The sequence below is a fragment of the Prionailurus bengalensis genome, chromosome B4 (genome assembly GCF_016509475.1).
Source record: "Prionailurus bengalensis isolate Pbe53 chromosome B4, Fcat_Pben_1.1_paternal_pri, whole genome shotgun sequence".
Lineage (NCBI taxonomy): Eukaryota > Metazoa > Chordata > Mammalia > Carnivora > Felidae > Prionailurus > Prionailurus bengalensis.
The window spans coordinates 15,831,786-15,845,260 of NC_057358.1; the positions used below are offsets into that span (position 1 = coordinate 15,831,786).

The 13,475-nt window shown below is 36.8% G+C and overlaps 1 protein-coding gene across 1 annotated transcript in view; it reads right to left on the bottom strand.

The window, feature by feature from the left end:
* Nucleotides 1-13,475, bottom strand: part of CUBN (cubilin) — a 276,911-nt gene that overhangs the window by 231,613 nt on the left and 31,823 nt on the right. Inside the window, exons 16-17 of the mRNA XM_043564676.1 lie at nucleotides 12,061-12,223; nucleotides 10,438-10,625 (exon numbers count right to left, since the gene is read on the bottom strand). Of these exons, the coding sequence (XP_043420611.1) occupies nucleotides 10,438-10,625; nucleotides 12,061-12,223 (351 nt within the window). The remainder of the gene's footprint in view (nucleotides 1-10,437; nucleotides 10,626-12,060; nucleotides 12,224-13,475) is intronic.

Here is a 13,475-nt window from a genome sequence, read left to right on the forward strand (position 1 = left end):
AGCCACATTACATCACCCATGGGCAATGTGTGTTTTTAAAAGCAGAAACTTTAGTTGAGAGAGAGATATAAATCCAAGAATTAATTCATAAATGTGTGCTTCTTGTTAAACAAAAAGAAAAATAAAGATATGCTATACTGGGTCTGGCCAATACCACATTTATTATCTTCTATAGTTAAATTTTATTCTCAATAAAAGTTTTACAGAGCTCTCTTACTGAGCAAAAATTCTTTCAAAACTACACTATACATGAAAAAAGATAGACTAGGCAATAACATCTTCATTTAAAGGATATATTCACATGGCAAAAGCCAACTGGAACTACATAATGAGAAGATCTAGGATTTTTAGAGGGGCATCTATTCCTTCAAAAGAAAGTTTTCTGTTATCATTCTCCCAGATCTCTCTAGAATGCCCTCTCTGCTTTTCACTCTTTCTAAAATTTTGGGTGGTCTTTTCTCTCTCATAGAGTTAGTAAATGGCAAAGTCATCTGCTCTCCAAACCATTAATGTACCTAAAATACCATTATTCTTTTTTTATTCCTTTGCTTAAACATTAACTTTTTAGATATACCTTTAAAAAATGAAACCATCATTTCAGGGAGCAATATATTGATTCATAATAATGCCATTTGAATTTGGTTCCAGCACCACTTTCTTCCATGCCTACTGTCTGAAGGACATGAAAAGAAATATACGCACTTTTTAGAAATAAAATGGGTTAATTCGCAAATTACCCCAATAGAGGGATATGATTTACTGGCAAGAAATTGATGTGAGTCAACATATGTCTATCCAGAATCCCATGAAGGTGCATCTAAATCCTATTCTGACAGTAACTAGAGTTTGATCTTTGTGACCTCAATTTCCTCATTGGTAAAACTAGGAATTTAAATTAGATGACCTCTGAGGCCCTTGCTGGTGCTAAAATTCTATAAATCGATTGTATTCCTTTAGGATGGTCAAGGACATAATAGAAAATCTATTCAATTATTTAAATCACTATACATGTCCTGTCCTTCTAATGGCACTCTTGTATTTTTTTCCATCAACAACCCCTGAGGGAAATCTGATCAAGACTTTGAGTGTGTGTGCACATCAGAATGTCAATACTTCAATGGCCAGCCATGAAAGGTCTTATCCGCTGTCTCTGAACTGATAAATTCAAGGCAGGAGTTAGAAATCTGGCCTAGGAAAACCTTGCATTCTTACTATGTTTTTAATTGCTGACACTTCTTTTATCATTCACTGCCTTTACTTATTATCACAAAGTTTGAAGGATAGGTAGGGCATCTTGTGGAAGTAGAAACTGAAACATCCAGATGAAGAATTTTCCAAGCTTCTACAGTCATCAAATGACTGAAAAAAATAAATAAGAACTTAGATAAATTAACTATAATCCTCTTCTGGCCATAAAACATTCTCCCACTCTGTTTTATAAAATTAACTCTTTGGATGCTAGTTGTTGCTTTTTTTAATAACTTTCCACAGCAATTCAGAATTCATGTAACGCCTTATGGAAATTCAGTTAGAGAGCACTGCAATGCCAGAGAGGATATATCATTCCAGATGCTTTGATGACTGCTTCGAGTCATTAGAACCACCACATAGCCCCTAATAGAAAGGTACTCAGATTTCCCTAAAAATTAGAGTTATAGTTCTTCCTGTCTGAGAAAAGCATTGTGCCTGGTTCCGTATTATAGTCCTGTGACCAGGGAGCCACATATGGAATTGGGAAATTCATAAGAGCTTCCTTCTTATGGAAGGTGAGCCACCTTTTGTAGTCATAGCTACACAATTGTGTTTCTATTCTTATCAGAGAACAGTACAACTGGAACAAATTCAGCGTCCAGCTCCCCTACTCCACAGACATGTAACCACGGGCAAGTGACAACTTCTCTGGGCCTCAGTTTCCTCATATCACAAAGGAATAATAACAGTTGTTGTGAAGATTCAATGAATTAACTCACGTAAATGAGTTACTACTGTCCAACAGACAGTATAAAGTTAGTAATGGTTATCTGCTTAATTTATTAGTGTTTTATAGTAAACCTTATATTTATATTTATATTTTATATAAATTTTATAGTATTTTAAAGGCTTAGAATAGCACTTGGTACATAGTAAGTAGTCTCTAAGTGCAAGCTATTTTTACTGTTCTTAAAGTTAAAAAGCGGATGTCGGAAATTTAATTTTTATTTACATAAATGTATCTAAAATAGATAGCATAAAACTTTAACGTATTTTATGAGATACTTAAGAGAACACAAACGGAATGAGTATACACGTTTACCTCACCATCTAAGTCAAAAGTCTCTGGTTTAAAAAAAAAACAAAAAAACAAAAACAAAGAAAACAACTATGTTGCTGAATCCAGAGAAGCAGTTTAAGATGACAGCATAGAAAGTTCCTGAACTCACCTCCTCCTAGGAACACAACAAATCTACAGCTACATACAGAAAAATTCCCTCTGAAGACGGCCTGAAAAATACCTGAACAAGCTCCTCCACAACAAGAAATAAAAGGGGCACATCAAAATGGGAGACACAGTCTCTCCAAAAACACCATCTCTAGTACAGCAGCCCACAGTTGAGGCATCTCACAATCTCCCTGAGGAGCAAGGGGGTTGTCCCCACATGAGGGACCCAAATCTTGGAACCTACACCAAGGAGATGAGAGCCCAAAAATGTCTGGTTTTGAAAACCAGTGAGGCTTAGGTCCAGGAACCATATGGCTGTAAGGAGTGGAGACTTCACTCTTCAAGAGCTCACACACAGACTCACTCACCCTGGGACCTAGTACAGAAGCAGCAGTTTGAAAAGCACTTAGTAAGTAAAGGAGATTCATTTACTGTTCTTAAAGCACCCGCCAGAAGAGCAGGAGCCTAAGAAGCTCCCTCTGGGGACAGAGACACTGGCAGGTACCATTTTCAGCATTTTCCTTCTAACCTGATAGTGCTGGTGGGCATGCTCAGACTTTATGTGCTGCACCCCATGAGCCCGTCTAAGGTGGACAAGCACCCCACTCCTGTATACCACTATTCAGCAGTTTACCCAAAGTCAGCTAGGTGAGTGCCCCACCCTCATATGCCACTCCACCTTGGCCTTGCCAATGATGACCTAGTGAGCGCCCCACCCCTGCATGCTCCTTCACAGTGGCACCACCAAAGCCAGCCAGCTGATGCAATCCATACAAGGAATGTCCCATGAGAATCTGTCTGGTTCTCATGGCCAAGGGGGTTTGGGCCTAGGTCCTATGGGTCTGAAACAAATGGAAAGAAAATTCTTGGCAGGCTATCACCATAGGGCATTGCACAGACAGCAGACTGAAACACATTCCCAGACTTGCTGTGAAACACATTCCTATCTACCTGACAGGAATTTCAGGTTACGAAAGTGTTCTTGGGAAACAGAGGCTATAGGAAAGCATCTTTGAGCTCGTACTTGATCTTACTACATCTCAACAATACCTCCCAGAAAAAAGTCCAAACACTCATATGGAGCCTTGAAATTTGCAACTGTTGCTAAGGGGACACATCTAGATCACTTGACCCAGAGCCAGCAGAGGGTACAATTGAGGTCCCACAGGATTGTATATATTTGCATACCATAAAAGCTGCTGCCTGAGGATCTAGCTTCTAATCAGCCTGAAACTAAGTGCTGACTGAGTTCGCCTCTCGGGAACACTCATAGGTCTTGGCATACCCTCAACAACTGGGACCTACCAAGAAAAAGTCAGGCTGCTTAGACAATCACAAAGGTTTGAAAGACACTGAAGGCTTAGGGCAAGGTTAAATGATAAGGTTTATTTCCTACAAAAGATCATTCATATAAGACCTGGAAAGATAGCTGTTACACCTGATACATAGAAAGGGACACAGAGAGATAAACAAAATGAGGAGACAGAGGAATATGTTCAAATGAAAGAACAAGATAAAACCCTAGGAGTGCGGGGCAGGGGGTGGGGGGTGTAAGGAGGCAGGGAGAGAAATACCTTAATGAAATAAAGATAAATAATTTACCTGATAAAGAGTTCAAAGTAATGGTCATAAAGATGCTCACTGACCTCTGAAGAAGAATGGATGAACACAGTGAGAACTTCAACAAAGAGACAGAAAGTATAAGAAAATACCAAACTGAAGCCACAGAAATAAAGAACACAATAACTGCTCTGAAAAATACACTAGGAGGGTTCAACAACAATTGAGATGAAGCAGAAGACAGAATCAGTGAGCTGGAAGACAGGACAGTCCAACTCACAAACAGAGCAGCAAGAAGAAAAAAAATTTAAACCAAAAATAGCTTAAAGAACCTATCAGACATCATCAAGTAGAATAACAGCCACATTATAGGGGTCCCCGAGGGAGGAGAGAGAAAGGGGCAGAAAACTTATTTGAAGAAATAATGGCTGAAAAAGTCCCTAATTTGGGGAAAGAAAGAAACATCCAGATCCAGGAAGCCCATAGAGGTCCATAGAAAATGAATTCAAAGAGACCCACACCAAGACGCACTATAATTAAAATGTCAAAAGTTAAAGAGAGAATCTTAAAAACAGAAAGAGAAAAACGTGTTATGTATAAAGGAACCACCATAACACTGCCAGCAGATTTCTTAGCAGAAAATTTGCAGGCAAGAATTGAGGAGCATATGTTCAAAGTGCTGAAAGAAAACAACTTCCAGCCAAGAATACTCTACTCAGCAAGGTTATCATTCAGAACTGACAGAGAGATATAGAGCTTTCCAGATAAATAAAAGCTAAAGGAATTCAACACTAAACAATTTTATGAGAAAAATTAAAAGAACTTCTTTAAGCTAAGAAGAAAGGGTGCGTATCAGTTACAAGAACAAATATGAAAGTAAAAAATCTCACTGGTAAAGGTAAATATAAAGAATGAATTAATCACTTATAATATTAGTAAGAAGATTAAAAGACAAAAGTAGTAAAAAAAATAATGATAACCACAATAATTACTGAAGGGATATACAAAATAAAAAGATGTAAAATGTGACATCAAAAAGATAAAATGTAGTGGGGGTAGTAAAAATGTAGAATTTTAGAATGTGTTAAAATTTAATTTGCTGTCAACTGAAAATAAATTGTTATAAATATAGGCTGTTTTATGTGAGCCTCATGGTAACCGCAAAGCAAAAACCTATAGTAGACATACAAAAGATAATGAAAAAGGAATCCAAGCATACTACTATAGAAAGTCATCAAAACACAAGAGAATAAGCCAAATAGAAGAAAAAAGGAACAGAGAGTAACTACAGAACACAAAGAAAACAATAAGCAAAGTAGAGTAAGTACATACTTACCAATAATTGCTTTAAATGTAAATGTGCTAAATTCTCCAATACATTGAGGGGCTGGATGTATTAAAAAAATAAAAATAGAAAAACAAGGCCCATCTATATGTTGCCTACAAGAGACTCACTTCAGATGTAAGGACACACATGGGTTGAAAGTGAAGTGATGAAAAAGGATATTTCCCACAAATGGGAACCAAAAGAAAGTTGGGGTAGCTATACAAATATCAAATAAAATAGAGTTCAAAACAAAGATGCTTATAAAAGACAAAGACAGGCAATACATGATGATTAAGGGGTCAATCCAACAGAAGGTATAACATTTATAAGTATTTATGTACCCAACAGGAAAGAACCTAAATATGTAAAGCAAATACTAACTCACCTAAAGGGAAAAATTGACAATAATAGAGTTATAGTAGGAAACTTTAGTACCCCATTTACATCGATGGATAGATCATCCAAACAGAAAATTACTATGGAACATCAACCTTAAATGACACATTATACCGCATGGATTTGACAGATATATACAGAACATTCCACCCCAAAGCATCAAAACATACATTCTCCTCAAGTTCACATGGAACATTCTCCAGGTTGGATCATATGTTAGAACAGAAAACAATTCTCAATAAATATAAGAAGACGGAAATCATATCAAGCATCTATTCCAACTACAATGGTATGAAACTAGAAATCAATTATAAGAAGAAATCTTTAAAAATCACAAACGTGAAGATTAAACAACATGCTACTGAAAACCAATGGGTCGATGAACAAATCAAAGAATAAATTTTTAAAACTACCTGGAGTCAAACGAAAATGCTAATACATCATACCAAAATGTATTGAATGCAGCAAGAGCAGTTCTAAGAGGCAAGCAAGATTTAGGCTTACCTCATGAAATGAGAAAAATCTCACATAAACCACCTAAGTTTACACCTAAATGAACTAGATAAAGAAAAACAAATTATCTCCAAAATTAGTAGAAGGTAAGAAATAATAAAGATCAGAGTGAAAATAAATGAAATACAGATTTAAGAGAGCACAAATTAATCAATGAAACTAATAGGTGGTTCTTTGAAAAGATAAACAAAATTGACAAACATTTAGTGACACTAACCGAGAAAAACAGAGGGCTCAAACAAAAGAAAACCAGAAATGAAAGAGAAGTTATCAGATACCACAGTAATACAAAGGATCATAAGAAACTACTTTGAGGGGCGCCTGGGTGGCGCAGTCGGTTAAGCGTCCGACTTCAGCCAGGTCACGATCTCGCGGTCCGTGAGTTCGAGCCCCGCGTCGGGCTCTGGGCTGATGGCTCAGAGCCTGGAGCCTGTTTCCGATTCTGTGTCTCCCTCTCTCTCTGCCCCTCCCCCGTTCATGCTCTGTCTCTCTCTGTCCCAAAAATAAATAAAAACGTTGAAAAAAGAAACTACTTTGAAAAATTATATGCCAACAAATTGGACAAACTAAAAGAAATGGATAAATTCCTAGAAACTTATACCTATACTGTATCATGAAAAAGAGAGAATCTGAATAGACCAGCTATTAAAAAAGAGATTGAGTCAGTAGTCAAAAATCAACCAACAATCAAAAGTCCAGGCTTCAGTGATGAATTCTACCAAACATTCAAAGATTTAAAACTTATCCACCTCAAGCTCTTTCAAAAATTTGAAAAGTAAGGAATGCTTCCAAACTCATTTTCTGAGTCCAGCATTACCCTAATACCAAAACCAGACAAAAACACCACCAAAAAAAAGCATTCTAAGCCAATACTCCTGATGAACTTAGATGCAAAAATCCTCAGCAAAATATCAATTAACTGAATTCAACAATATATCAAAAGAATAATGTATCACAATCAAGTGTGATTTATTCCAAGGAACGCAAGGATGTTTTCGTATATGCAAATAAATTATTGTGACATACTACATTAACAAAATGAAGGATAAAAATCATACGATCATCTCAATAGACAAAGAAAAAGCATTCGAATAAATTCAACATCCATTTATGACAAAAAGCCTCAACAAAGTGGGTATAGGTAGAGTAACCTCAACATAATAAAGGCCATATATGACAAGCCCACAGTTAACATTATTCAGTGAAGAAAAGCTAAAAGCTTTTCCCTTAAAATCAGGAACAAGATAGATGCCTATGCTTGCCTCTTTTATTTAATATAATATTGGAATTCCTAGCAAGTGAATACACAAGGAAATGAAAAAAAGGGGGCAGGGTATCCAAGTTGGAAAGGAAGAAGTAAAACAGCAACTATTTGCAGAAGACATGATTTATATATAGAAAATCCTACATAGCAGACCAAAAACCATTAGAGCTAATAAATTCAGTAAAGCTTCAGAGTGTCAAATCAATATACAGAACTATGTTGCATTTTTATATACTAGTAACAAGGTCTCAGAAAGAGAAATTCAGAAAATAATCTCCATTACAACTGTATCAGAAAGAATAAAATAAATTTATTCTATAGAATAGAATAAATTTAACCAAGGAAGTAAAAGTCCTGTACATTGAAAACTATAAACACTAATGAAAGAAACTGAAGAAGACACAAATAAGTGTAAAGATATTCTGTGCTCATAGACTGGAAGAATTAATGTTGTTAAAGTGTCCACGTTACCCAAAGTGATATACAGATTCGATTCAACCCCTATCAAAATTCCAACAGCATTTTTTCACAGAAAGAGAACAAACAATCCTCAAATTTGTAGAGAATCACGAAAGATTCTAAATAGCTAAAGCCATACTGAGAAAGAAGAACAAAGCTGGAGGTAGCATGCTCCCTGATTTCAAACTACACTACAAAGCTAGAGTAATCAAAACAGTATAGTACTGGCACAGAAACAGACACAAAGATCAATGGAACAGAACAGAAAACCCAGAAATAAACCCAATTATATTGGGTTTATTATTTACAATGGAGGCAAGAACGTACAATGGGGAAAAGAAATATCTTCAATAAACAGTGTTGATAAAACTGGACCGCCCCATGCAAAAGAATGAAACTGGACCACTATCTTACACTATTCACAAAATTAACTCAAAATGGATTAAAGTCTTGGACATAAGACCAGAAACCACAGAACTCCTAGAAGAAAACATGTGGGAAGCTCTTTGACATTGGTCTTAGCGATATCTTTTTGGATCTGACTCCAGAAGCAATGGTGACAAAAGAAAAATGAACAAAGACTAAATACTAAAAAGCTTCTGCAAAGTGAAGGGAACTATGAACAAAACAAAAAAGCAACTTAATGAATGGGAGAAGACATTTGAAGATCATATATCAAATAGTTAAAAACCAAAATATATAAAGAAATCACACAATTCCATAATAACAAACAAAATCTGATTAAAAAATTGGCAGAGGATCTGAGCAGTCATTTTCCAAAGAAGACACACAAATGTTCAGCAGACTTGTGACAAGATGCTCAACCTCACTAATTGTCCAGGAAATGCGAATCAAAACTGTGATAACTCCTCACACCTGTGCGAATAGTTATTCTCAGAAAGACAAAAAAATAACAAATGTTAGTGAAGATGTGGTAAAAAAAAAAAAAAAAAAAAAGGAACCCTTGTGCACTGTTGGTGGGGGTGTAACCACTATTGAAAACAATATGGAAGTTCCTCAAAAAATTAAAAATACAAGTACAATATGATCCAACAATTCTACTTCTTAGTATTTAACCAAAGAAAAGGAAACCACTAATTTGAAAAAGATATATGCACGTCTATGTTCACTGCAGCATTATTTACAATACCCAAGATATGGAAACAACCTATGTGTCCAATGATAGATGAATGGACAAAGAAGATGAGAACGAATGAAATCTTGCCATTTGCAACAACACAGATGGACCTCATGAGTGTCGCTACCAACTTTCAGTCATAAAAGAAATAAACCATGAGGAAGTAATGTACAACATGGGGTCTATAATCAATAATACTGTACTGCAAATTTGAAAGTTACTAAAAATGAAATCTTAAAAGTTCTCATCATACGAAAAAAAGTGTTACTTTGTACGGTTACAGGTAGGTAAATACACTTATGTGGTGATCATTTTGCAACGTATACAAATGTTGAATCATTATGTTGTACACACTCAAAACTAATGTGATGTGTATCTCAACTGCGCTTCAATAAAATAAATATTGCTGTGGTGCCATGGTCAGTGTACTTCATTTTTCAGCTAAATCCAGATCTTATGCTAAGATTTTTTGTTTCCTCACTACACATAAAGGAGGGAAGAGGGCAAGGGGTTACAAAGGTTTTTCCTGGAAAAATAAATTGGGTCTAACTCCATGAGCAAACAAAACTGTCAATGCCTCTCTGAGTTTATATAAAATGATTGCACCCAACAAAAAGTGTTTTGTCTTTCTTGCTAAACACTTTAATTTGTGGCTTGACCGATAATTAAGCAAAAGAAATACCAGGCCAGGCAAACAAAAACTGCCTTTTTGTTTCAGATATTCTTTGTTATTACAATAATTACACACACTTAAATCAGAGCTAAAGTTTTTTGAGAGAGAAGTAGTGCTGATGAAGGAAAAAGAAACTAAACTCCAAAACAAGGGCTGTTCAACACCCTGACTTCTCTGCCACTGAATAACCAGCTCACCTGGGCAAATCCTTTTCCTTTTCTGGGTTGAGTTTCCAGGACAATCCATGAAAACGATGTCTTATTAGTACAACTTATTAGTCCTTCTTATTTGCACTCACCTTAGTTATTAAGGGTCAGTTTCATAGCATCTGAGTTCCTAGTCTCAGCTTACATTTCTGTCCTTTGCTATTTCATTACCAATCTCCTGTTTCACCAACTATAGATCTATTTTTGGCAAATTCTTTCCTACTCTCTAGAACAGTTGTTCTCAGACTCTAGCCTGAGTCACAATCACTGGGACGGTTGGGGTGCAGATTACTGGGCATATATCCCAAGAGGTTCTGATTCAGTAGGTCTGAGATAGGACACAGAATTGCATTCCTAACATCCAGATCATCCAGAGAATCTGCACGCTGCTAGCCCTACAACTGCTTGAAAACCACTAGACTGTAGAGAATATAAAAATGTTGATAAACATCATCTAAGGGCCTAGGAGTAGTAAAAGTTACCTCAATATAACTCTGAGCACAGCCACTCTGGCCTTCCAGCTCCACCTGGGTGAAGTTGACCTGTATTTGTTCTCCTAGGGGCTGCTTTATAATATAGATGCATTGTCTGTTGTGAGTGAAAGGTCCAGACAAGTCAGAAAAGAGAAGGCCCTCTGGGTCTGTGTAGTTTCCTCCACAATGTAGATCCGCTGAAGAGAACAGGGAAGAGAAGGGAAAGGTCATGCGAATGGCCATGCCTGTGACTCTCAGGCATTACATACCATTTTTAGAAACTTACACCCATACACACACAATCATATATCCACCTAATTCACCCTGTACAGGTTTATGTCTCCAATTATATTTTCAGTTTGTTGTGTGCTTGTGGAACATCCATGTAGAGCCTAAAGAAATAGACACAGAGATGCGTAATCTAACTTCCAATCTAACGTCCTCTTCTACAAATTGCTCTTTGATTGTTTTAAGTTTATTTATTTATTTTGAGAGAGAAAGAGAGAGCATGAGCAGGGTAGGGGCAGAGAGAGAGAGGGAGAGAGAATTTCAAGCAGCCTTGAGCCCATGAACTAAGAGATCATGACCTGAGCCGACCTCAAGAGATAGACACTTAACTGACTGAGCCACCAAGGTGCCCCTACAAATTGCCTTTTATTTATTTATTTATTTATTTATTTATTTATTTATTTATTTAAGTTTTAACATTTATTTATTTTTGAGACAGAGAGAGACAGAGCATGAACAGGGGAGGGGCAGAGAGAGAGGGAGACACAGAATCCGAAACAGGCTCCAGGCTCTGAGCGGTCAGCACAGAGCCCGACGCGAGGCTCAAACTCATGGACCGTGAGATCATGACCTGAGCCGAAGTCAGACGTTCAACCGACCGAGCCACCCAGGTGCCCCCAAATTGCCTTTTAAATACGTTTATGTTCTCCTTCATTCCAGAAAGATTTGAGGCAGTTTATAAAAGACATGTGACAAAAAATATATATACAACTAGACAAATGAATCCAGTTAAAGGAATAATGAACAGAGAATAGCAGGATGGGCTCAGGGGGAGTGACATGCACAGAGAACAAGTATGCACCGACCACACAGATTACAAAAAGTTCACTATAAATTCAGCCCGAAGGCAGAGTAAATGAAGAAAGACCTGTGGAAGGTGTTCACTGTTAGTTTTCCTGATATTGAGACTTGAAAGGTGTTTTTCCTGTGAATTCTCATCAGAGCACAATGATGTATGTTAAGAATAAAAGCCCCAAAGTAAAAATCATAGAGGGGCCACCTGGGTGGCTCAGTCGGTTAAGCATCCAACTTTGGCTCAGGTCATGATCTCACGATTTGTGAGTTCAAACCCCGCGTCAGGCTCTGTGCTAACAGCTCAGAACCCAGAGCCTGCTTCAGATTCTGTGTCTCTTCCTCTCTCTGTCCCTCCCATGCTCATGCTCTGTCTCCCTCTGTCTCTCAATAATAAATAAACATTAAAAAACTTTTTTTTTAAATCAGAGTATTTTCTTGTTTTTCATTGTTTGCTGGTTTGTTTTAAGATGTCAACACAAGCTCTAAGCATAAAAGCATAGCACAGTCCCTCACATTCATATGAAGCTCCCAGTCGTTCAGGTTACTTACATGCTGATGTTAAGTAGGTGATATGGAAGCCTTTGTCATTAATCTGGTTGTCAGAATGAAAATGAATTCTGGCAAAGGGACCTGTGGTCTGCAGTGGTGGTACAGAGAAAGTGGTGCAAAACTTTCCAAGAACGGGGTCCTGATACAGAGGACCATCTCGAATCTAAAACAAAAGAACGAACCATTAAGCACAAACAGGTCAGATGTTGACAAAACAAGTCATTTTGTACCTTAACTTCAGAAAACCTGTCATTTGAAACTGGTGGCTCTTACAGGTTTTCCCATCTCGCACATATCAGCTGCAGCTCACTAAAGGGTAGTCCCCTGCACCCATCATCCCTGATGCCGTATCTTCTGTCTAAATCCTAATTCCGAGGCTAGATGTGTACTGTGAAATCTTCTCATGAATCTTTCTCTATGTTTTCTTTCCTAGGTTCCCCCCTCACCAGGTGTTTGTTTTGAAATGATAAATTAGTTGCTAGTAATTGAGAAGGAGAAAATGAATATATTGAAAGAAAATAGAAGAAGGAATGCTTAACAATGTTGACTGATTCACAACTTGTTTCAGAAGGATCAGAGGTGGAAAGGAAGTGAAGTCAGATCAGACACAACATAAAGACAGTTTAAATGTATTTTAAAAGTATATACTTTTAAGGTACTGTGATACTTAAAAGTATGTACTGTTAAGGTACTGTGATAATGATCGTATGATCTGAGAAATTCTTTTTAATTGTTGGTTTTTAATTTCTTAAATAATCACGGTAACCTCTCTATAACTCTTTGTAACTGCAAATCCTGTACATCATAGAACACCAAACATCAGTGAACAAAATAATATTTTAACATGGCGAATTCCGTCCACTCAAATTACTTTTTCTATTGGCCGCAAAGCTATAGGACAGCATTATTCTATTCCTATATATAACTAGTTCCTTGAAATATTGTTGAGAAGTGAGAAGCATTTCAATATTATCAGAATGATTAATGCTTTCTATTATATATGTATCAAGGAATTATGTAGGAGCACAAAACAAAGCCTCTAATTTTAATATGATGAAACTCACTGAAATTAATTTCAAAAAATCCATGCTACTGTCAACATTTAAAGGATTATGTTGCCGAAATTTTCCAGGGAAGGGTAGATCTTCCAGTCATTCCCAAAGGTTTCAAATCCATTACAACTGCTAAATTACTAATGACTTTCATTTGTGGAGATCCCTGTTTGTCAGTCACACCTTTCTATCCTTTGTGAGTAATTCCAAAGCCCTCCATTCTCTAATGGACTTGGAAGGGCATATTGTCTTTTATCACTACTGCAAGGACTACTGTGATTTATGGTAACAAAAAGACAAGAGCAATGTAAAAACTCAGTCTTCTCAATGATCTTTTCAGTCTATAAATGCAGAGCAACATTT